This window comes from Callorhinchus milii, unplaced genomic scaffold, assembly GCF_018977255.1.
Source record: "Callorhinchus milii isolate IMCB2004 unplaced genomic scaffold, IMCB_Cmil_1.0 Scaffold49, whole genome shotgun sequence".
In the NCBI taxonomy this organism is placed as follows: domain Eukaryota; kingdom Metazoa; phylum Chordata; class Chondrichthyes; order Chimaeriformes; family Callorhinchidae; genus Callorhinchus; species Callorhinchus milii.
This window is the reverse complement of record NW_024704790.1, coordinates 362,580-386,770: the sequence shown is the minus strand read 5'-3', so window position 1 is coordinate 386,770 and position 24,191 is coordinate 362,580. Positions and strand designations below refer to the sequence as shown.

Here is a 24,191-nt window from a genome sequence, read left to right as displayed (position 1 = left end):
TCTGTGCTGGTGTTTATTGTTCACCCTCCTTATTTCCTTCCTTATTCATTAAAACAGCAACGTGCGTTATACAGCGCCCTTCACATGAGGTAGCGTCTTGGAGCACTTATAATTTGCAAGATAGCACAGAATTGGGGAAAATTTTAATTTGGGGGACAGCTCTTTGCAGTTCTGTTAAAAAAGAAAGCTTCCAATTTAATAACAATTAACAATGTTTGCAATTAATATGGCACCTTTCACTTTCGGAGGATTCAGATCCCATTGGCCCCTACCCCGATGCCTCTTAAAGTGCTACATTCAGCTTCCGTGCTCCACAAATCTTACCAGGTTTCTCTTTTGCCAGCTGTTTGTCAGTGGTGAGTGCTATTTTTTCTTCTTGTATAAACATCCTGTCAATCATCACCATCTCAGCCGACGGGCTCAACCTCTGAAAATTCAACCAAAGACACAGTGAAAACCAAAGCCCCACTTTGTGATGCTTAGCAAAGAAAGTGCAGTCACACGTGCCCAGTGGCAAATGATTCAGCACCTCTCAGGGCAGGGCAGCATCCCAGGGGCTTCTTAAATGATACCTAATAATCCTTGCATTTGATTACAAGCACCTTTCACATCTAGGCTTCCATGCAATGTAGTCACTACATTTTACAAAGCAACAACAAGATTACATTTGTGTAGCGCCTTTCACGTCGGGAGGACGTCCCAAGGCGCTGCACAGTGTACAGCATTTCAGACTCGAGCTGGGGTCAGGGGGGAGAAGGGAGGGGGGTGGGGAAGGGGGCTGACTGATGGCAGGATCGAAGAGGAGGGTTTTGAGGCGGGATTTGAAGGAGGCTAAGGAGGGGGCGAGGCGGAGTGACTGGGGGATGGAATTCCAGAGGTTGGGGGAAGAGCGACTGAAGGCTCTCCCACCAATGAGGGGGTGGGTGGGTTGGGGGATGTGGAGCAGCCCGGAGCCGGCTGAGCGGTGGGAGTGGGCGGGTTGGTAGGGGGTAGGAGGTCGCAGAGGTTGGGTGGGGCAAGGCCATGGAGGGCTTTGTTGATGAGGACCAGGCTCTTGAACTGGATCCTCTGAAGGATAGAGAATCGGGCGAGAATGGGGGAGATGGGATCACGAAGTGCATCCTATGAAGTGCATTGAGACATCCTCCCAAAATGAAAGGCGCTATTCCAACTGCAAGGATTATTATGGTTATATAACTTGGTCTGGGCTTGACTGCAGTTGGTCGGACAGGGAAGCCTGATGTTCTAAATATCTACTCCCCTGACCTGACAGTAAACATTTTAAACTCCACACAGACCAATATGACAGACCGGGCTCAATCATTCCATTGCAAGACATGGTGCACAGAGGACAAATACAATACAATTTACATTTATATAGTGCCTTTCACATAGGGAGGTCTCAAACCACTTCGCACTGCTTGCTAGAGAGGCACCTGAGCTGTGGGTGGGAGTCGAGGTGTGGGGAAAGATGACTGAAGTGCGGTCACAGAGGTATGTTTGATATGGACCTTGAAAGAGGGGAGGGAGTCAGAGGAGAGTTCCAGAGAGTGGGGATAGAAGCTGAAAGCTCAGACGCCAATGTTGGAGCAGATTGGGTGGGGATGAGGGAGGGGGGAATAGTCTTGTGGACGAAGGGATCAGCGGGGTCTGTAGGGAGTAAGGAGGTCACAGAAACAGCAATGTGGGAAACAAATGAATTACCCTGGCCTCCTCGATTAGCAGCATTCTGTACTTGTTCAGCATGGCCTGGGTGCGTTTTAATAACTGCGTCGATACCGTCTCAAACTCATCATCCACTAGAAGAAAGACATTAGAGTTACATATTTCAATTATAAAAACTTCTACAATTTTTTTGGGGGAGGAGAGAGGGGGAAGAGTGGAGGAAAGAGAGCGGTGTAGGAGAGGCAGTAACTTTTTAGATTCGAGTGGGGAGGGGAACGAATGAATCAGACACTACACACACACAGGAAATTAATGGAAATAATATTCCTAGTATTTAATAAAACCTCTTATTACATTGTTGAGGAATCAAAAAGGGCGTCACAGAATATTATTGTGAAATGTACTGACTGTATTTGTGGGCAAACGCAGCAGCTAGTTTGCTCATAGCAACATCCCACAAACAGCCATGAAGTAAATGACCGATTTTAATTGGGGGATTGTTGGCCAGGACACCAGGAAACATTCCCTTCTCCCCGAGCAGTGTCATAGGAACATTAACAACAGATTGATCTCTGGTTTAATGTCTCATACAAAGGATAGGATCTCCGACAATGCAATGCAGGCCCCATCCCAACCCCCCAGCACTGCACTGGAGCATCAGCCTGAACTGTGAGTTCAGGGCCTGAACACAAAACCTTCCGACTCAGAAGCGAGAGTGCTACCGACTGAGCCAGGCAAACGATGCTGATATACATTAGAGCGCACATCTGTGAAAACTCCATGCAACAGTGTTGTGCAACACTGAGGTGGTGGTGTGGGGTACGCAGAAGGGGTACATTAGAACTGTAGAGGATTTTGCTATGTAACAGAACCGGCGAAATTTTCAACATAGAAGGCCGCTCGGCTCATCATGTCCGACTCGCTTAAAGAGCAATCCTTTTGGTCCCATTTACCTGCCGTTTCCCCATACTCCCGCACTGTACTCCTGTTTAGTTAGGTAGGTGACATATATATGTGGAACTCAGTATAGTTTGGGGACTCATAAGCCTAGCAATGGTCCCCCGCAGATGTCAAGACACCAGACTGACCAAGTTTTATTGATTATTAGATTACAGTGACTGATCTACCTGACTTGTCCCTGTACCCTGTAACCGCTAGAGGATGCCATGGATCAAGCCCTTCTCCATACCTTTCTTGTATTCCTCCCTAGAAGGCAGTGTTCCCTGGTAAAGGTGATATGGCACGAGCCTGTGCATCACGTCTGCGTGTGACTGGAAAGGCGGTTTGTAACCGGGTTGTAACACTGCGTTCTGATCCTTCAGCAGGCGGTCCAACAATCTGCAAAACAGAAACACACGGTTAAACCCTAACACATGCCCATCAGCCAAAACATCTCAAAGCACTTTGCAGGCAAGTAGCTGTCTAGTTGGCTACTGTCAATGTGTAGACACAGCAAGATGAGGTCCCACAAACAGCCATAAAGCAAAGTACTCCTGGAGATTATCAGCCAGGACCCTGGGAGAGAAAAACTCCCTTCTCATTTTTCAAATGATACCATGGGATCTTTAACGTCTACCTGAACTCACAGATGGGGCCATGGTTTGAGGGACAGTACCTCTCTCCTTCCAACAATGCAGCCGTACTCAAGCGTCAGCCTCGACTGTGAGCACAAAGTCCTGACGTGGGGCTTGAATGCACAACATGGAACTCCCTCTCTCTACTCCTCTCTCGATTTCTCTTTAGTTTCTGCCTTAAAACCCTATCTCTCTGACTACGTCTATGGTCACCCTCCCTTTCGCAGAGCACAGAACGACTGCGATTGCTGCAAAGGAGAGCGAAAGGTCAGTACTCACACAGCCTCTTTGGTTGGCTGCAACGTTGAAGCGGCTTTCAGGCCTCCAAGTTTGCTGTCATTCTGCGAGAAGGTTGTGTTGTAGGAGTAAGAAACAAAATAGAAGTTGAGCACAGAAGCCGATTCACCAACAATATAACAATAATCAACAATTTAATAAAAATAACAAAGATTGTGAAGGACATCTCAGGTTTGTAATGTTTGAGGGAAGTTATTGAACCTCAACTCTCGTAATTGCAACACGACACGTTTCCACAAAGAAAGCTTTCAATAATTACTGGCACAGTCAAACAGTAAGGTCTTCAGGTGTGATCTGAAGGGGGGACAAGGCAGAGGGTTTGGGGCAGAGGGTTCCAGAGTCTTGGGGCAGAGTAGCTGAGAGCACAACTGCTGATGGTGGAATAGAGGGGATGAGGGCGTGTAGGAGGCCAGAGCACGCTGAGCAAAGGGAACAAGTAGAGAGTGGGGGTGTCGGCAGGTTGGACAGGTAGGGAGATCCCAGAACATGAAGCGATTCCGACGTTAGATGTGAAATCGATGCGCTGACATCAAGATAAAACAGGACAAAGACTTCATGCTTCTAAAGTTACTTACAGCAATGAGATGATGATCTGGGAAATCAGTGATAAAATAGTATAGAATATAGAAATGTCACAAAAATATTCATGACTTCTCGCGACCACCCCGAACATCAGCCTGAAAACAGACTTGTCTCACTGCTACCCACCTGCTGATTTACCTGTACAGATGTTGCTGGCATAATTTGTGTTAACCCTTTGCCGACAAGTTGGAGTTGTATCCCTCTGGAAAGGCTGAGGCCTGGCATCGAGCTGATCACTCCCGGCTTTGTCTGCTGGCACCAAACATAGTCCATATCAGCAATTAAGCAATACAGCATAATAATAATACTAACAATAATCATAGGTCAGGTCCGCACAGGGGCAGGCATGCACAGTGGCAGGCACGCACACACAAGCAATGCCCAATCTCTACCTGTAAACCCGACTGAATCTGTGAAGTGGTGGGTTTCATCTGCAGAGGGACACCTTTGCCCTGCTGTAGTTGAGAGGTCACTGTGGCAGCACCGCCCGAGAAAACCTTACTGTCCGGCGACCTCATGCTGGTGCCTGGCCAAACAACACAAAGGTCAATGTGTGGAAACCCCGCATGGGGAAAAACAACAAGGCGTATTCATACAGAGCCATTCATATCGGCACTGCCCATAGAGAGGGTAAGAGACCAAGCAGGAGAGAGCAAAGAGGGGAGAGGTGATCGTAGGCACTATCAGGAGACGGGGGTTTAAGGCGGTACTGAAACACGGTGAAGCCCACAGCTGCTTTTTACGTTGCTCACCTGCTCCGGATGTCTTGACGAGGACCGAGGTTTGCTGCAGTAGAGTGGCCAGTGCTGGTTGCCCAGCACCCTGGGTCTGGGGCTTAGCAGTCGCTGAGCTGCTCTGGACCTGTTGCTGAACGCTGGAAGACTGCACATGACTGCTGATCAGCATGGTGGGTCCCTGGCTGGTCAACTGGCTCAGACTACACACAGTCTGGTTAGCTGGAGACTGCTTTGCCTGAAGAATTATATTGTGTTGCATCTGTTGGAAGTTATGAACCAGAATAAAATAATAATACTTGCATCCGATACAGCATTTTTTTTTTCACGGCAGGAGGATGGGACATTTCAAAGCACTTCATGGGATTTATGGAAAAATTTAATGACTGGGCGTGCGTATAGGCAAATGCAGCAGTCAACTTGTGCACAGCTGTGAGGCGAATGAGCAGTTTTTAATTCAGGTGTATTGTCGGCCAGGATACCAAGAGAAATTTCCTTCTCTTTTAAATATCTCCATGAGATCCTGAATGTCCACCTGGACAGCTCATCCAAAGGCTGTCAACTCTCCTCCTTCCCTCCTCGCGATAACAAGGCAATGTCCGCCAAACACCAGCTGACAGGACCACCTACCTGCTGAAGACTCTCCACTTTGCTCTTTTGTTGCTGAGTCGGGTTTTGAATGGTGGCCATGGCCTGCAGTTGGTTAGTGACCATCTGAAACCTCTGCTGCTGCTCGGTAGTCAAGTGTAAGGTCTGATAGACTGGTTGCAGAGTGTTCTGAACAGGGAGCTGGTGTTGAGGCTGGCAATGGAACTGGAGCTGGATGTGCTGAGCTTGGGACTGGACAGAATGGTGCTCTCCTTGGGCCTGGGACGAAGATGCTGACGGGTGTAAATGGTGAACCTGTTGCTCAGGCTGAGGCGAGGGCTGAACCTGAAGATGTACCTGGTTGGCTGAGGTTAACTGGGACTGGGGCTGCACCTCCGCTTGAAGCTGCGTCTGGGAGGGGCTCTGGAATTGGACTTGAACTTGTGGCTGCGATGGGGGCCTGATGGGGTGCTGAGCTTGAGCAGAGCCGTGAGAGGGCGGCTGGATTTGTGTCTGGATCACGTACAGGGGCTGCAGAGGAACCTGGGACGGAGTGCAAGAGCGCGATAAGGGCTCCGAAGGTGGCCGGGACAGCACCTGGGGCTGAGAGGGGGGCCGCGACTGTGGTCGGGACGGGGGGCGGGACAGAGGCTGAGGCTGAGAGGGAGGACGGGACTGGTGCGGAGACTGCATCTGATGCGGAGACTGCATCTGGTGCGGAGACTGCATCTGGTGCGGAGACTGCATCTGGTGCGGAGACTGCATCTGGTGCGGAGACTGCATCTGGTGAAGGTGAGAGGCCTGCAGTTGGCTTTCACTCTGTGGTGTCTGAGGTAGAGGTGACTGAGATGTTACTGGGATCTGCTGTATGGTCGTCTTCTGACCAGCAGCCATCTAAAGACAGAGTGAAACAGTACTGATGGTCACAATATTCTCAGCGCATCATGTTCACTTCCGCCAGACCATCCCATAGTCCACATAGCACCATCGTTTTGCAATATTCCCTGATTTTCTTTTTACTTACTCCCGAGCTTACTCATTAATAATATGAAATAATAAACGTTGCATTTGATACATCACCTTTCACAACCAGAGGACATCTCAAAGCGCTTCACAGGATTCATTGCAAAACGTAGTAATTGTGCGTTTTGCAGGCACGCGCTGCGCACGGCAAACAGCCACAAATGCGCATGAACAAAGTACATTTTTGCACACACACATTTTCCTAGGCACATAAAGGGAAAGCGAAGTGTTAAACAATAAAAGACGAAATGAAAAGGTAGATGAACAGAAGCTTCAAGCCGAAAGGTAGGACAATTAGAGAAATACTATTTGTCAGGCGCACGGTCAGCTGGACTATCAAACGGCTACAAAGAGAGGAATAGTCAGCTGATAAAAAGCATCTTTAAGGGGGTTGAGGTTTGATCTCCCATCAATAACGCCCTTTGCTCTCTCTCATTTAATTACCATCAATCTAATAATCTTGGAGGGAACTGAATTTTGGAGATTTAACTACAAAGCAGGGTGGGGATGGGGATGATGGGGAAGTAAGGCAGAGAATTAATTATTTTTGATAATGAGCCCACAAGGATATTGCTGAGAGATGGGAAGCCTTTACTAATTGGGAACAATGTGGGAATTCAGGCCAGAGTAAAGCTCCACCCCTAATGCAACGCCATGCCTCAGGAGAAGCTCCATCGCTGCTCCAAGGAAGTGTGACGGACGTCACTTGTTCCCATCTACGAGGTCATCAATTTAATGGTTAAAGCAAGTTAGATCATTCCCCCTCTCCCCTCGCCCACAGTTGGCATAGATACTGTTGACTACGCCCATCATACTCAGAAGCAGTAGCGAGGTTAGTAAAGAGCAGCAGAGCAGCTGGAGAGCGAGAAGTTGGGGAAGAAATTGGGGTATTGAGGGGTAAGGGCTGACCTGACCGGCCAATATCTGCTGGTAATGACCGCCTGACAGCTGAGGTAACACTGTTTGTCCTTTGGAATCCACATTTCCTGCACTGGTTGGCGTGTGTGCCAGAGCCACGCCACTGCTGACGATAACCGAAGCTGGGACGCTGCTAGTGGTCACCGTCGGAGCTAGGCTGTGAGGGGACGGCTGATTCAGGCCCTTTTCCTGCTGGAGTTTCAGCGCTGCATGGTACAACTGCTGTTGCTTCTGCTCCTGCTGTAATGTGCAACACAAAGGCATGATGAGCATGGCTGTTGATGGAGGCTTGGCACTTCAGAAATCCAAACGAGACCTTGAAGCACACCAGAGATGGGCATATCTTATTGAGGGTGGGGTGCAGAGGGGGAGGATGATAATATGATGGGTAGGTAGGTATCCTTTCCAAGCTTTACTGTTTTCCTTTTCCCCATGCCTCCTCTCCCTCTCCCCACAAGCTTACCTCTTTGATCACCTGCGATACTCCTCTCCCTGCCCACTGTAACCCATCAGCATCGGCAGGTAAGATTTCAGCCGTAATGTTCCCACTCTCTGGAATTAATTCTCTCTCCCCAAATCTCTCCCTCTTCGCTTTCGAAACCTTTCTAAAAAAAATTAATGTCTTCCAGTGTACCCTCAGCCAATTCCCTCCTCCCTCATCAACTCCACCCCACCCCCCACTCCCATATGCTCCAGCTCCCACTCTGACTCTCTGTCCATCATCTTTTGAGACGTTTTCCCTGCAATGAAAGGCGCTAGATAAGTACGTGTTGCTGTTGGAGAGACTGAAGAGGTCTCCACTATATGGCACTATGGTCATGAGGAGAAATCACTGATTGCTGTAGAGCAGCATAGAGTGTTAGCCAAGGAGGGTCTAAGAGCAGGTTAGTATCCTGGAGGCTATGATTCGATCGCAACATGGAGTGGCAGAAGGTCTCACAATTCCCATTTGCTGTGTTACTGAACGCTAGACATTTCAATGAGGGGGTAAAAAGCAAGAGGAGGAGAAGTACTTGAAGAGGAAGAGCAACGGAGAGCATCTCCAATCCCATTGTAATGGCCACTCACTCAATGTGGGCCTTGATGCAGTGAAGACCAATAAAGAAGGGGAGGAAAGAGATGGGGAGAAACAAACACACAACAGGACGAGATGGTTTATACATCTGTAAATGTGATACCACTCCCAAGATATATTTTCAAAGGTTAAAGGATCAGTGTCTTGGATCCAGCAATGTTGTAGGCTCGCTCTCAGTTGTAATAGCATCGAAAATAATGTTTAAAAGAAGTTTTTTTTGTCTTAAAACACCTTGAAAATAAAAGTAATGAATTTGTTACTGCGCCTTTCATGTAGGGAGAATGTCTCTTACCCCACAGCATGGTGTTGGAGTCTCAGCCTAGACTAGGAGAGTTCAATGTCCCAACATGGGGCTTGAACCCACAACCTTCTGACTCAAAGTTCTAGAAAGTTGCTGGTACCAAGTTCAAAACAACCTAACCTAACTCAGTTAAATTTACTCAAGTAAATAACGTCCACATCATTCATTGTTTCTATATAATATAATATCTAAACCCTTTTACTTTTCATTTAAAAGTTACCTGTGGGGCCGAAATTCTACCTGGGTCTCGATTTACTCTATTTACATCACATTTCAGAGCGTCCAGAATTTGGTCAATTTATGAATTCAGGCTCAACTTTGAATCCTTTTTTCGTAGTTTCTTAATAGAACGTAGATCAGCTTGTCTGCTGAAGTATCAATCCAGGTCAATAACTTCCAATACCTAACCCCAATTATGCGATGACTTAAATTTTAATGTGAAAGAAACTGCTGGAGTCCTCAAAAAACTACTCTAGTCATAACATGCCTCATCGGTCAACCACATTTAACACGCAAAGCAGACACGAGGCGCTTTATGTTACCTGTTGGAAGAATATCTGGGCTGCGTCTGGATTCATACTCCCTCCTGCCCCCTGCTGGCTGATGATGATTTTCCCAGGAGTGGGAGCCATGGAGCTGGGCTGAGACACGGTTGCTAGTTGCTGCTGAATGGGATGTTGCTGTTGCTGCTGCTGGGGCTGCCCTTGAGACTGAGAGGCCGTCTGGACGGTCAGTAATGAGGGCTGCCCTCCGCCAATGGTCATCAAGCCAGGGCCAGATTGCTGTTGCTGGATTACGCTCGAGGCTTGGACATTGGCGGATTGCTGAATGCTGACTGTCTGCCCCAGGCTCTCGTTGCTATTGAGCATGGTCAGCCCTTGAATGAGAGTCTGGCTCTGTTGGTTGATGGTGCCACTGGTCAAGGCAGATGCTTGAGTCTGAGAGTTTAGGCTGTTTCCCAACGAGACTGGCATCTGAAAGACGCCCCCAGGCTGCAGCTGGATCGGAGCTGCCAAGATGTGGGCATTTTGTGCCGCAAGCACTTGGCTGAAGTTCAGCTGCCCCGCGAGGCTCTGGTTGGTCAGGATCTGAGAACTTAACGCTTGGTTGGCGATCAGCTGGCCTCCTGGTCCCTGGCTAGCGATAATGTGGGTGGCTGGGGCCTGACCGCCGGCTGACTGGGCTGTCAGTAATTGACCGCTGGCCTGCAAGGCTGAGAGCTGCTGTTGAAGGGGAACGCCCGAAGCCCCGACAGCTGGCTCTGCAGTAGGAATTGGTTCTGACCGTGCAGCACAGCCTGCTGGACGTGTTGGGGTTGGAGGACGATGCCACTTTGGTTGACAAGCTGTAGGTTGAGCGACTTGCCGAGCGCCTGCTGAGCCTGGTGCGACTTGAAGACGGTAGAGGAGAGGGTCTGGGGAAAGCCAGCTCCCGGTGTGGAGAACACCACATTCTGCCCTGACTTCCCCGTCATGAACGTCACGTTCTGCTGAGCCGCCGCCTTCTGCTGCTGCTGCTGCTGCTGCTGCTGTAGGGCATTCTCGCTCTGGATGGTCAGCGCGGCGTTGGCAGAAGGGAACGTCTTTGAGCTGATCTGAAAGAGCTTAGGCTGAATGACTCCCGCTGCGGGCTTCGGCTGGATGGGAGTGGGGGTCCTCTGAATGATGACGTTCTGAGCGGACAGCGGACCCTGCAGCATTGCATTGCTCATGGCCGGTCTGACTGTCAGGGGCTGGGTGGCCTGAGCCACCGAACTGCTGCCAAACAGCGAGTTTCCATTCAGTGCAGCAGAAGGCGGGTTCTTCTGGATAACCAGCCCAGCATTGGGCGGTGAGACCCCAGCAGAGTTCAAGGCCACTTGCTGCTGGTCGGAGGCAGGTGAGGTGATGTAGTTGCCCACCGGGACGGCTTGGCCGGCTTTGGGGATGATCTGATGAGCCGGCTGATTGATGGTCATGACCGACTGATTTGATAACTGTCCCACCACCTGGATCTGGCCATTTGGCAGCCCCTGGATATTGGAGACTGGCTGAAGAGTCACATTGCCCAGCCCAACTTGCTGCAGGAACGGCTGGACATTGATGGCTTTGTTGACCACCTGGCCGCCAACTGTCTGCTGCTGGATCAAGGTCTGTTGGGTAAGAACGGTCGGCTGCTGCTGGAGGCTGATCAGATCGGAGCTGGTGGAGAAGAGTTGAGAGGTGTCAGCTGCCTGAGACACTGGCTGCAGGGAAGGGAAGTGGAAGGAGGAGATGTCCAGGTCGGCCTCCTCCTCCAGGGACTGCTCCGTAATGTTGGCCTCTTGTAAGCTCTGCTGCAGGATGTCACAAGGCTGGTCAGAGTTCTGCAGGTTTGAACCGGGACCTGGAGACGACCCAAGGATGTCATCCTCCAGGAAATCAAGGTCAACTGCACCGCTGGACGGCTGAGTCTGTCCGCTGTTCAGATGACTGATTGCAGTGTCCTGTACATTAAGCTGGGAATAAAGAGAGGGTTAAACTACAAACACACAATATCTTCCAGCCAAAAAAACAGAAATCTTTGCATCTGGCCATCAAATGTAATGACTTGTGTATTTTGTAGGCAAACTAATTTGTGCACAGCAGTCAAGGGTCCCCCCAAATCACCTGGGGTATTGTCAGCCAAGACATAGCCAAGGTTTATGTGCTTTCTTTGCAAGAGACTTGCAGAAAAACTGGAAGCAAAATGAAGGTTGTTGAAGAATTTCTGGATCCTCTCAAATGCCACATAAATAATAATATAGCGCTTTAATATAACGCTTTTTACATCTTCTAGACATCTCAAAGCGCTTCACAGAATATAATAATAATCCTTGCATTTGATATAGCGCTTTTCACGTCGGGAGGACGTCCCAAAGCACTTCACAGAACACACTGTAAATGCACAGCAATGTCCCACAAACAGTCGTAGATTGAAAATGACCAATTTAATTATTCTTTTTAGTTTTGGAGGGATTATTATTAGGCTCTGTGTGGAGTAAGGAAACTTGCCCAAGGTTTCACCCTCTGCCTGGAATTGAACTCAGGTCTCTCACTTGCAAGGCGAGTGCTCTAATCACTGAGTTACAAGACTCACTCCAAATAGAATGAACCAACACCCGGGTGGAATTTCTACACACCAATGCTATTTAAAACGCGAGACAAAGCCAAGGTAAAATAACTCACAGATGCGTCATTGAAGAAAGCGCTGGTGGGGTCTGCTGTTGTATCAAGGAGATCATCACCATCAAGCTATTAATATTAAGCAGAAACACGTATAGTCTCATGACTAGTTCAGGATAAAAGATTGCTTTATTAATAACAACAAGAATAATTGCATTTGATAGAGCAACTTTCACGTCAGGGGATGTCTCAAAGGATAACCCTAATTATGCGCTGACAATGCAATAAACCGTAGAAGTGTAGTGACTGTATTTTGTAGGTGAACCTTTAGCCAATTTGTTCCACAAACAGCCACACAGTGATATTTTTTATCATTTGGGCGACTGTGGGCCAGGACACTAGGAGGAACTCCCTTCTCTATTCAAACAGTATGGCGGATTTGTAATGTCCACTTGAACAGGTACAAATGAGGAGACTGGTTTAACATCATCCGAAGGACAGCGTCTCCGACAATGAGTGCTGCCTGGGGAAGAATCAACCTAGCGCATGTGAGCTCAATGTTCCAACTTGGTGGCTTGCACCCACACTATGACTCAAGAGTGAGATCGCTGCCAACTGAACCTCGCTGACACATATTTGGGATATATCTCCTGTAAATAAAATACAAAGGTCAAAAAGCACGCAAAACAGGGACACACAACAAATTGTATTTAAAAATTAGGAGGCCGTCCCAAGGCTTTGGACAGTTAAGGGTCTGCACCTGAGTGGAAGGTTGGATTTGGGAGGGGTGGGGGCCAAGTAGGTTGGGAGAGGATGGCCAAAACAGCAGTCAAAGAAGAAGCTTCTTGAGACAGCCCATGAAGGAGAGGAGGGAAGGGGCAAGGGAAAGGGACTCCATGAGATGGGGAGACCATGGAGCCAGGCGAGAAAGGGGGCAGTAGGACAACAGAGCAGAGTTCTGGACGGTCTGCAGTTTGATGTGAAAAGCGTACACAAATGTAATTTGTTGTTGTTGTTAAGGAAAGATTTGGGTCCAACACATGTCCAACTTACTTGGTCCGAACCATGCAAGAAGTCATTCAAGGCCTGGGGGTCACTGTGAGGAGAGAATACAGTTTAGGGATAATGACAATGATCTTTGCATTTGATATAGCTCCTATAAACACCAAAACACCTCACAAAATTTTACAAATTTATTGTAAAGTGGAGTGACTGTATTTTGTCGGCAAAACACACAGCTAAACCAAGATCGAGTGAAAATGATTTTTAAACAGGCAACATACAAGTCACTGAACTGTCTAGGTTCATAATTAACCATTAATAATGTCTTCCAGGAGTCAGGTAACTGGCGATGAGCACTCACTCACAGGGAGTTCCAGGTACCGTTATCCACCCAGAAAGGGCTCAATCATGCGTTTGTTCAATATCAAGAGATTCTTCCCATTCAGCCCTGCAAACCAAAGCCGCAACGGGTAGGGTAGTCCTAGCTGGACAAGCAGCAGGAAGCTTGTCAGACATCGCTCACTTTTAAGGCTCAAACTGGGGCCAGATAATTCCTATGGAAGAATCGTATGGATAAACCTGAACTGAGTCAGACACAGGAAACAATAGCTATAGAACAGGTCAGAAACACTTCCACATCTACCCCAAACAAATGAGTGTAGTAGGAAATTTGCATAAAGCTCCATAGGAACCAGGGCATTCAATCCATCTAGTCCATTTCAGTGTTTATATTCCACTCGAGCCTCCACCCTTTCTACGTCCCTCACCCATACCCCTCTAGTCCCTTCTCTTTAATGTATCTCTCTCACATATCTCTCTCATGTACGTATCAAGAGGAGCTGGGTAGGACAAACCCCTACCCCCATTGGCTGGTCTGCTAAGGTTCCACCAAAATCATAATCATAAACACTTCAATTAATCCTAGAATTGAAGCTAACAAGTCTCATTGTTGCTGTTCCTCTTTACAAGCTCAAAACTTACCAAATTACATCTAGCAAACACCGGCCATCTTCATCATCCATGTCAACTGCAGGGGAAAAGATTTAGCATTACACCAATGGTTAGTCACTGTGGCTTTGATGTTTGTTGTGCTAATTACAGATCCCTTGGCTAAACAGAAGCAAGGGTCTCCCAGGGTCCTGGTCAACAATTCTCCCCGTTTCTCCCACCCCCCATACAATTGCTCATTCACCTCATGGCTGTTTTGGGGACATCGCTGTGCACAAATTGGCTGCACAAGCTACATGCCAACAGACCAATAAAATAAACCACACTTTTAATACAGCACCTTTCATGCCAGGAGGATGTCTCAAACCACTTAACAGGATATACTGCAAAATGTAGTGACTGTATAATTTGTATGTGAATACGATAGCCAATTTGGAGATGGAGAGATAAGAGTTGGGTTCCCTTACATGTGAAAATGGACCCCAAGTGAAGTAATGATGAAAAGGAAAGGATCGAACATAGAGCCCTGAGGAACACCTGATGTAACTGCAGTGGTGAGAGAAACTGTTAAGAGGAGACAGTGAAGATACTGAGATTGGTAGATGATGTAATAGGAAAGTACAGAACCATAGAAGTAGAACATGGAGAAGACGTGATGGAGAAGGATAGGGTGGTCAACTGTGTTGAAGGCAAGGGTGAGATCAAGCAGAACGAGGAACCAGAGAGAGCTCTAGTCGCAGATGGGCAGAATGTCTCTGGTGACCCTGACCAGGGCATTCTCTGTCCCTGTGCTGTGAACAGGGAGGCAACCGATCAGAGGGGTTTGAGCAGGGAATGCTGGGAGAGGGAAGAGAGAAGCTGGGAGGCAACAACTCATCCCAGCACCTTAGAGAGGAAGAGTAGGTTGGAGACAGGTCTCTTCTGAGACATCCCTTTTCAAAGCTGATAAGTCCTCTTGTTTTGCCTAATCATTTCTCACACCTCATTCCTGTAACAATTGTTGCTTTTCTCTGCACTGAGCTCCGCCAACCCCATGATTCGTGGAGACCATTTGTGGCCTGACCAGAGAACCACACAGCCTGGCTTTGCCCTCGCAGCTCATTAAGTGGCTTGCCAATATCACCTTGACAGCCTGTTTGCCTGGTTTAGTGCTGCTTTGCTTGGTGTTGACACCATAGGTGAGCAAACTCTTGGGGGGGTGGGGGAGGGTTAGGGGCAAATGTGATGTTCACCCAATAACCTTAATCCGTGAGACAATCAACCCAAATAGTGAGGTCTAGGAAATACTCAGATCAAATTCGGGGGTGGAGGGGGGAGGTGATTCAGAAACCAACACCCGAAATAAGAAGGTATCGATCGGCATCAACAACAGTCACAGTTAACCACCGCAGAAGCTGCCACAAGTCACCTTTAATCTACTGACGTTTGCTATATTAATGTGTGTGAGGGTCTCTGCGGCCTGCAGTGTTAAGACAGAGGTACAGCCGTGCGATGGTGCAGAGGTGGGGTAAGGAAGAGCAGAACATGGCAAGGAAGTGGGGTAGGAAGGATAGGTGAGGGTCAAACAAGACACCAAAGTTCTGAGCTGGTTTAGTAAGGTGGAGTGTGCACCTTTGGATGGTGATGCTGATGTCAGCGCCTGAGGTGTGGAGGCACCGAAGGTAAACAATCAGGAGTGCCCAGGTCTTGTTGACGTTCAATTGTAGTAAATTAGCTCTAATCCAGGACCAATTTTATTTGGCCAGGATACCGAGAGAAACTCCCTTCTCTTTGAGTAGTGCCACTGGATCTCTAATGTCCACCTGAACATCGTGGATGGGACCTGGGTTTAATGTCTCACCTGAAAGACTGCACCTCCAACAATACAGCTTTAGTTATTTCAGCGTTCTTTATACTGTAGCTGTATTGAAGTGGGTGTGAGGCCTTCATACATCAACTTTATAAAGCAAGGGTTTGCATATTTGCAATTGAAGGTTAGTGCACGTCTCTTATTGGCCGGTCAAGGCAGAAATACCTCAATGGGGTCTCACGTATAAGAACAGTGCAAAGCAACAAGCATCAATGGCTAAAGCAGTCTGCAGCAGACTATAATCTGGAATAATGCAGATGATTGAACCAATGATTATTGAAAGAACTTTTGGCTTCTAGTATTCCAGTGTAGATACTGTCTCAGACTGAAAAACTACAGCAACATTGTATTACTCCTAATAGAGGAGTGACTATTTTTTACCTGCACGAGAAGACATCATAAAATCCCTTGACTAAACACCTTGTGATTTAATCGTCTCTCCGTCCTTTATTCCAGCATAGAATTCGCTGGAGACTGCACAAGAACCACATTACGTCACTCGTGAGCAATCGGGAGCAACCTTCTGCCTGCACAATAAAGACAGGGATTAAAAATTCTTCTGTTCATTAATAGAAAAACAAAACTCACAAATTCACAGGACCATTTTGAACAAGGGTGTAAGGGTGCTCTCAGCTATCATTATATCAGCTATATTATAGCTATCAAAATAGAGTATAAAAAAGCAAGGAAATAATGTTAAATTGATATAAAACTTTGGTTAGACCACATTTGGATCACTGAGCATTGCTCTGGTCACCATAGAGCAGCAAGGATACTGTCACATTGGAAAGAGTGCAGTGTAGATTTCCAATGTTACCAGGGATGAGTGTATACAGCGATGACAGGTTGGAGTTTTCTCTCTGGAGCTGAGCCGAGTGAGAGGGGACCTGAAGGAGGTGATTAGGGTTGTGAAGGGAAGAAAGAATATGAGGGGTAAGGACTCCTCAAGTGGAGTATTAATACTGGTACAGACTGGCTGGGCTAAATGGCCTGCTTGTGTACAACAGGTCTCCATGTAATTAAATTCTATGTAAAATAACTTTTGCATACTCTACACAAAACAACGATCACAGCAGAAAAAGCCACGTAACCAACCGCACACTGCAGGGCTCCAAGGCAAAGATTAAATGCTGTGATGTTGGCAAAATACTTAGCACAGATAAATTCACCCCCAAGACCCACCGCCCGCAGCCCACCACCCTGCCCCCGCAGCCCCCGCACCCCCACACACCCTGCCCCGGCCCCCCACTCTGCCCCAAACCGCAGTCGCCACTCCCCCACTCCCACCCACCATATGCACTCACAGAGAAACATAGTGTGAGAGACACAGACACACATACACACACACTTAGAATCGCCCGGACAGCTGCACTGTTTTAACAATCCCTGTCAGTGCCGAATTTGGGCTATTCACATCTTTCCCAGAGTAAATAAAATATAGGCCGAAAATACAGCAAGGGAACCACACAAAACTAAAGTTTTACAAGCGGATTGCAGGGTGCGTTGCCATTTTATATGGTTTGGCTGTCAGGAGGAAAGCCATGTGCAACATTTCAGAAGTTATGGGATTTAATAGCCTTTACAATGAGAGTCACTTTTAAAAGCTGAACCAGGCTGACATCTAAATTGAAAAACATCTAAATTGAATAAATATATAAAGAAAAATATTTGTAAAAAATGATAAAGAAAGAGGGCAGGCGAAGGAGCCTCAGTGGAGACCGCTTTCAGAGAGCAGACACAGCCGTGATAAGCTGAACAAGCAACCCAATGGTTTCCCCTGGCGTGGCCCATGCACTTCAAATCAATCGCCACCTACTAAGGCAGGCATACAGGGCTTCATTTACACACATGCAGCTGCATTATATTTATAGTCTACCATCTGAGCACTCAAAGATCGCTTCAGTTTCAAAATACTCTCGTCTTAAAGGGAACAGCAGCTGTAAATCTCCACTGTTGACTATAAATAGAGAGCGGGTTGGCCTCCCTAACGCCTCAGCGAAATACAACCTTCTGTTATTCTGGTGGCACAGCCTTCAACGACAACACCTGTATACTCTGAAACCCATTCTAAAACCTCTCACCTCACCCCTGCCTTCAAAACCATCTCTGTAAACAGGCAGACAATCTGGTGTCAGCTTGGCTCAGTTGGCAGCACGGTCTGTGCTCATTCAGGTGGATATTAAAAAGATCCTGTGGCACAATTCAAATAGCGTCCTGACCAACAATTGCCTCCCCGCCAACCCCTGCCCAGACAGAATTGGTCAATTCACTTCACAGCCATTTGTGGGACGCTGTCCTCTTTGGGATCAAGCCCCATATTGGGACTTTGAACTGACATTGTCTAGGCAGACGCTCCAATGCAGTGCTGGTTGGAAGCGCTGCATTATCGGAGGTGCCGCATTATCGGAGGTGCCATCCTTCAGATAAAATGTTAAACTGAGCTCCCTGTCTACCTATTCAGGTGAACGTTAAAAGATCCCGTGGCACTATGTGTAGGGAATTTCTCCCAATGTCCTGGCCAACAATTTCACAGATTAAATTTCACGGCTGTTTATGGGACGTTTCTGTGTGCAAATTGGCTGCCATGTTGGCTGACAAAATACAAAAGCCACTACAATTTACTGTAAAGCGATTTGACAATGAAGGACACTGTATCAAACGCAAGGATTATTATTATCACTGTTGGGAAAAACAAAAACCTCTGCTGAGCCTTTGTGGATCAGCAGTTGTACAGCTCCTTGTGGTAAAAGCAGATTGAGGGCAATAACAGTAACTGGAGAAACACTCCAGGCTTCACATGAGTGGTGTCTATTAACAGGAAACTAAATATTGGCAGAGCACACTTAATATCAATTCATTGTTATCATTTCATCTTCAGCAGAAGAAAGTGTCAGTGAATGCTTTGTACTCTGTGGGATCATGCATTGATCGCAGCCCGGGATGGGTGGGGGGGTGCAGGGGGAAATCAGTGTCTAATTTCTATCGCCAGAATATGTAGAGTCACGACTTGCTACTGAAATTGTTGCTGTAAAGGTGGAATTAGTTACACACTGCAGTAAATAATAATAATGATCATTGTAATCTTTGCTTTTGATACAGCACCTTTCATGTCAGGAGGATATCTCAAATCATTGCACACAATTTACTTATTGAGAAAAGAATGGAGTTTATCCAAGTATCCTGTCCAACAATCCCCTCCCCACTCCGATAAAATTGGACCTTCACTTCACAGCTATTTGTGATGGGACATTGGCCAAGCTCGAATTTCATCACCTACAAATCCAGTCACCACAGATTGACAGTGAAATCCTGGGATGTGCTTTAATGACATCCTGAGATGCTGGCAACAATTTTTATTTTTATTAACTTACCTTCTCAGAACATCTATGAAAAATTTCAAGGCAAGTTGTGTTACAGGAAATGAATGTGTATTTTGTAGGTAAACACAGCAATTAATTTGCTTGCAGCCAATGTCCCACAAGCACCACAGGGCAAAGGATAAATGGCCAATTTTTCAGGGGATCGACGGGCAGCACATCGGGATAGAGAAACTACCTTCCCTTTACCAATAGTATTACAGGGATCTCGTCACACCCACCTGGGGACAAGCAGACAGGGTTGGTTTAACGACTTGTGTTTCTAGTCCGGTCAGTCCCTGGCAGTAGTAAAGGCACATGTGAGTACTAATTTCCACCGAGGGCTGGTGTAACAGATGCTGCCCCAAGCTCCTGCCGTAGAGGAACTAGTCTGTGCACATTGCGGGAGGTTAAACCAGTACCAGAACAACAGAGATGTAGAGCTGGGGAAACACATCACGCAGCCTTGTCTAACAAGAACAGGAGGAACAGCAGAAGAGGTAAGGCCCACAAGTTGTATCCCACCAATGAACTAGTCAAATAACTCCCGGCTGCTTCGACACAAGTTATATTACACCACAGGTGGCATGTAAATCATTACGATAATGACTTCTGTTTGTACCATACATTAAGAATTAATTAGGCATAGTTAATTACTACAAAGAGGTTTAATGGTGCACTATAATCCTGTGTGGATTGAATCGAGCTCAGCTGGAGACAATGTAGTGATAGTGGGTTATTGGATAGATAGTGCTTACCCATAGAGCCAAGGTCTTCCAAATAAACATTCATGGGAAAAATGTTCTGATAATAATAATTCTTGCAATTATTATAGCACTTTATCATGTCTTCGAGACATCTCAAAGCACTTCACAGAATATACCGTAGAATGAATTGACTGTGTATTTTGCGAGTGAAATCTAAAGGCATTTTCATTGCCATGAAATATGACAATAACTTAAATAAATGACATCAATTACAAGGTAGGACAATGGCACCTCAGACTCTCTGAGAGAGCTACAATGATATCTTAGGCAGAAGATAAAATTCATCTTGTAAAGGATTCTCTTTAGAGGCTGAAGACACTGTTGTGACAAAGAAGAGAAAGCTTTACCAGCATTTATTCTGATATTCTTGCTGCTACCACTGGGTGACAAAAGAGGAAAATACACCATTGTTCCAATCTGCAGCACTGATATCCTTTACCATGCTGAACACAAGACCCATCCTCTCAACTTCTGGGTCAAGGTAACCCTGTAGATGCCTTTTATCTAAATAAAGAGCTTCGAATTCCACAGAACATGTCAAATTATCCACCACCAACAAATCCACAATCTGGTCCCACAAAACCAGGGAGAGTGAAATCAGAAAATGAATCCCTAACACAATGCTCTGTAGTCCACCTGAACAAGCACAGGGAGGGAGCTTGGTTTAACACAATAAGGATATCACAATTACAACTAGCTATAGTCCTGGAACTCCCAAATTCCAGACAGTCGGAGCCATAGTAGTTGGAGGGATGGAGGGAGGAACCAGTTGGGAGTGGTGGGAGGTGAGAGAATGGGCCTGGAGCAGACTTGACCCAAACCCCAAGTCTGAAGTAGCACCTTGGGAATAGGTCTTGTAAAAAAATCACAACCAACTATTCTAGACATAGTCAAAAACAACTTGCATTTTACACAGTGCCCCGGCACAGGATAGCGTCTTACAGCACTGCACCAAGATGGAGTTGGTAACTGAGTGATGGGGTGAGGGAGGTGATCATAGGCACGGTCGAAGAGGTCTTAAATGGAATTTAAATGTACACAAAAGGGGAGGAGAAGCTGAGGGATTGAGGTTTAGAGGTTAGGGGAGTCGCGATTGAAGGCACTGGCACAGAGGGAAGGATTGGGGGCTGTGCAGCAGGCAGTGGAGTGGCGTGCAAACATCATCCGAACTTTCAGATGCATAACAGTACAGTCCTAGCCACCTGTGGTGTGCCATTTCCTTCAGATTTTAAAACTATGGCTCTTACCGTATCCCACATAATCACGTGGGTTTTATCCCAACTACCTCCTGTTTTTCTCTCTACTGTGCTATATACTTTGGTACAAGAGAGTAACTGTTCCACTGTGGCTGAACAGGCTATGTCAACAATTCGACACAGAGCTGAACTTTCTCCTGCGAGTTTTCTCACCCGCCCTCCATTTCTTATTAAAAATCAGACAAGTCTGCCATATATTAGAACAATTCCACTGGGTCTAGATTTACTCAATAATGTGGCATTTTATAGTGTCCAGAATTTGGCTAATCCCTAAACGCAGCCTTAACTTTCAAACTGGTTTGTCTTCAAGTTTCTTTTAAGAAACTACAAAAAATAAACCTCATATTTGAGACTGAATTTGACAGTTCGCCACACGAGGGAGAGGGGAATAGAGGGGTTTGGGTTTGTATATTCTGGATGCTATAAAAAGCTACATAAATAAGAGTAATTAAATAATCCTTGCATTTGATATCGCGCTTTTCACGTCGGGAGGACGTCCCAAAGCGCTTCACAGAACACACTGTAAAGTGAATTGACTGTATATTTGTGGGCGAACGCGGCAGCCAATTGCACACAGCAATGTCCCACAAACAGTCGTAGATTGAAAATGACCAATTTATTATTGTTTTTGGTTTTGGAGGGATTATTATTAGGCTCTGTGTGGAGTAAGGAAACTTGCCCAAGGTTTCGCCCTCTGCCTGGAATTGAACTCAGGTCTCTCACTTGCAAAGCGAGTGCTCTAACCACTGAGCTGCAGGACTCCACAATTCTGGATTTGTATTGCTAAGCTGTTCTTGCCTGGCTTACCTCATTTCTTTGACTATGGGTTTCGTCAATATCCTTAAATCCTCCCAGCACCACATTATCATCTCTGTGAAGATGAGGAGTGCATTTTCTGTGGAAGGCATTACTTCAGTTCTCTGTCCAGTGATTGTTGCTGGAGAAAGCACACGTAAATTAGGCCAGGATGGGGACTTTCCACATTGTTGAACAGACTGCAGCCAAAGTCACAGCCTGCCCTGACGGACAATATGAACATCTACAACAACTTAAGTGAGATACTGGAGAGAAGCCAACAGATATGCAGATAGTGTACAAACGAGACACTTGCCTTAAGGAGAGGACAAATGGAAACCAGTGTACAACACAATAACTCACGAGCTCAGTGGCCAATGTTGGACGCTTGTAAGCACTGAAGATCCTCAGGTGGAAGGATCCCTACGCTGTCCCCATAGATTTCCCACCAACGAGAAGTTTTGAAAAACGACTCTAGGTTTTTGATCAGGCTGTTGTTCCAATCCAGACAGTACTAAGCATGGACTAACCAAGTTTAACCAGCTACTATCTTCAATCAATTACTGCCCATTTAACACAACACACTGGCTGTCCTACCTTTGTTTTGGTCTGACACTCGCTATCAAATCCAAAACAGACAGAGTTCCACACGTGCCAGCAACACATGGAGATTTCCCTGTCCCTGGAATGGGATGTGGTCTCTCTCCTTGGAGGGACACATCCTGCTTGCCTAGTTCCGAAGAGTATTAGGCGCAGCTCGGCAAGAGTCAAAGATGAAGTAGGTAGGGGGGGAAACATACCCTAGAGTGAGTTTGGGGGTAACAGCTGGAGTTCAACCAGCTAAACCCACATAACTTGCCATTGAGCACACTGTCTGGCAAGCTTGCCACTGCTTGTTGAGCTGGGACCACACTACCTGTACAGCTTTGGTTCAGGACGCTGTACAACAGCACTGTCCATCCGAACCCTAACCTCACCCTGTCCCCAGCCACTGAACTCAATTTGCACATCCTGGGAATGCTCTTGTCATCCACAGCCCAGTCAGAATCTGACAGACCTTCATCTCAGGTGTCATCTCAATTGGTATCACTCATCTCTGAGTCAGACAATTGTAGGTTGAGGCCCTACACTAAATGCAAGGAGTATTATTACTATGGGGTGTTATGCAAGTTTGTTCTGGGAACAGCACCAATGCTACAGTGATGGCAAGTCTTTTGTAATTGATTTGCAGGTTTTTATATCGCCAGATCCTCATTTGCTTTCAAATATACATTACTATACATTACTGAAAACCACCCTCCAAAACAGCATGGAATCCAAAATAATCACATTAATGTAGGGGTGGAGGAAAGAAAGAGAGCGAAAGTGTCTGCTTGTGTCTGAGGGGTACACACTCATTATAGTTCATAGTAAATTCTGTGCAGAACTTTGAGACGTCCTCCTAACCTACTCTATCAAATACAAGGATATTATTAAACTATAAAATTCTGAGCATGTAAAATTTCACCAACAAAATACACAGTGAATCCACTTTACAGAATATCCTGTGAAGCGCTTTGAAACGTCTTGACAATGTGATAAAGCGCTCCATATTATTAAGCGTAGTGTAAGCACCAGCCATTTACGTACCGCATTGTCAGAGATGCTGCTCTTTGGATGAGACTGTTACATTGGTCTCTTGTAACACTGTGGTTAATGGACAGATCCCATTGATCAATGAGAACACGGATCTTTACCAGAATGGAGCAACACATTCCCACAATTACCTCACAACCTGAGCTCCCCGCAAGAGCTGCGCTGTTTTCAAAATCACAGAGCAGATGCCTCCAACCCAACCAGGAATTGAGGCAGGAAGGGAAAAAGACCCGTTATTTACTTAGCAGCCAATTTTCAGAAATGTGTCTCATGTAACTCCCCAAATTGGTTGGACAAATGATGTGCAGTTCATTGCCTCATTTTTAATCTTTGCATTTGATTCTGTACCTAAACATCAAAACTTTGCAAAAACCATTTCACAATAATTTCACAATAACGCACTCCCGGGTGTCGGTCAGAAGGTTGTGGGTGCAAGCCTCCAATGTCAGGGCTTTACATGCATAGTCTAAGATGTGTTGCATTGTCAGAGATGCTGCTCTTTGGATGAGACGTTGAACTGAGGTTACATGTGTACTTGTTCAATTGGGCATCAGAGATACATTAAATTTCCCACAAGACTACAAAATCGAAGAGTTTCTCCTAGTCCTGGCCAACAAACTCCTAGGTACAATTGATCAGTCACTTCATACTGTGCATAAAATTGCTATGCGCATTCGCCTACAAAATGCACAGTCACAGTCAAT

The 24,191-nt window shown here is 46.4% G+C and overlaps 1 protein-coding gene across 1 annotated transcript in view; it reads right to left on the bottom strand.

Moving 5' to 3' along the window:
- bicra (BRD4 interacting chromatin remodeling complex associated protein) overlaps window positions 1–24,191 on the bottom strand; it is a 46,099-nt gene that overhangs the window by 1,740 nt on the left and 20,168 nt on the right. The window contains 15 exon segments of the mRNA XM_007909557.2: window positions 325–427; window positions 1,705–1,799; window positions 2,855–3,003; window positions 3,519–3,580; window positions 4,245–4,370; window positions 4,511–4,644; window positions 4,871–5,114; window positions 5,483–6,334; window positions 7,373–7,621; window positions 9,300–9,989; window positions 9,992–11,233; window positions 11,943–12,008; window positions 12,933–12,975; window positions 13,863–13,908; window positions 16,060–16,205. Coding sequence (XP_007907748.2) covers window positions 325–427; window positions 1,705–1,799; window positions 2,855–3,003; window positions 3,519–3,580; window positions 4,245–4,370; window positions 4,511–4,644; window positions 4,871–5,114; window positions 5,483–6,334; window positions 7,373–7,621; window positions 9,300–9,989; window positions 9,992–11,233; window positions 11,943–12,008; window positions 12,933–12,975; window positions 13,863–13,908; window positions 16,060–16,078 — 4,120 coding nt within the window. The 5' untranslated portion in view covers window positions 16,079–16,205.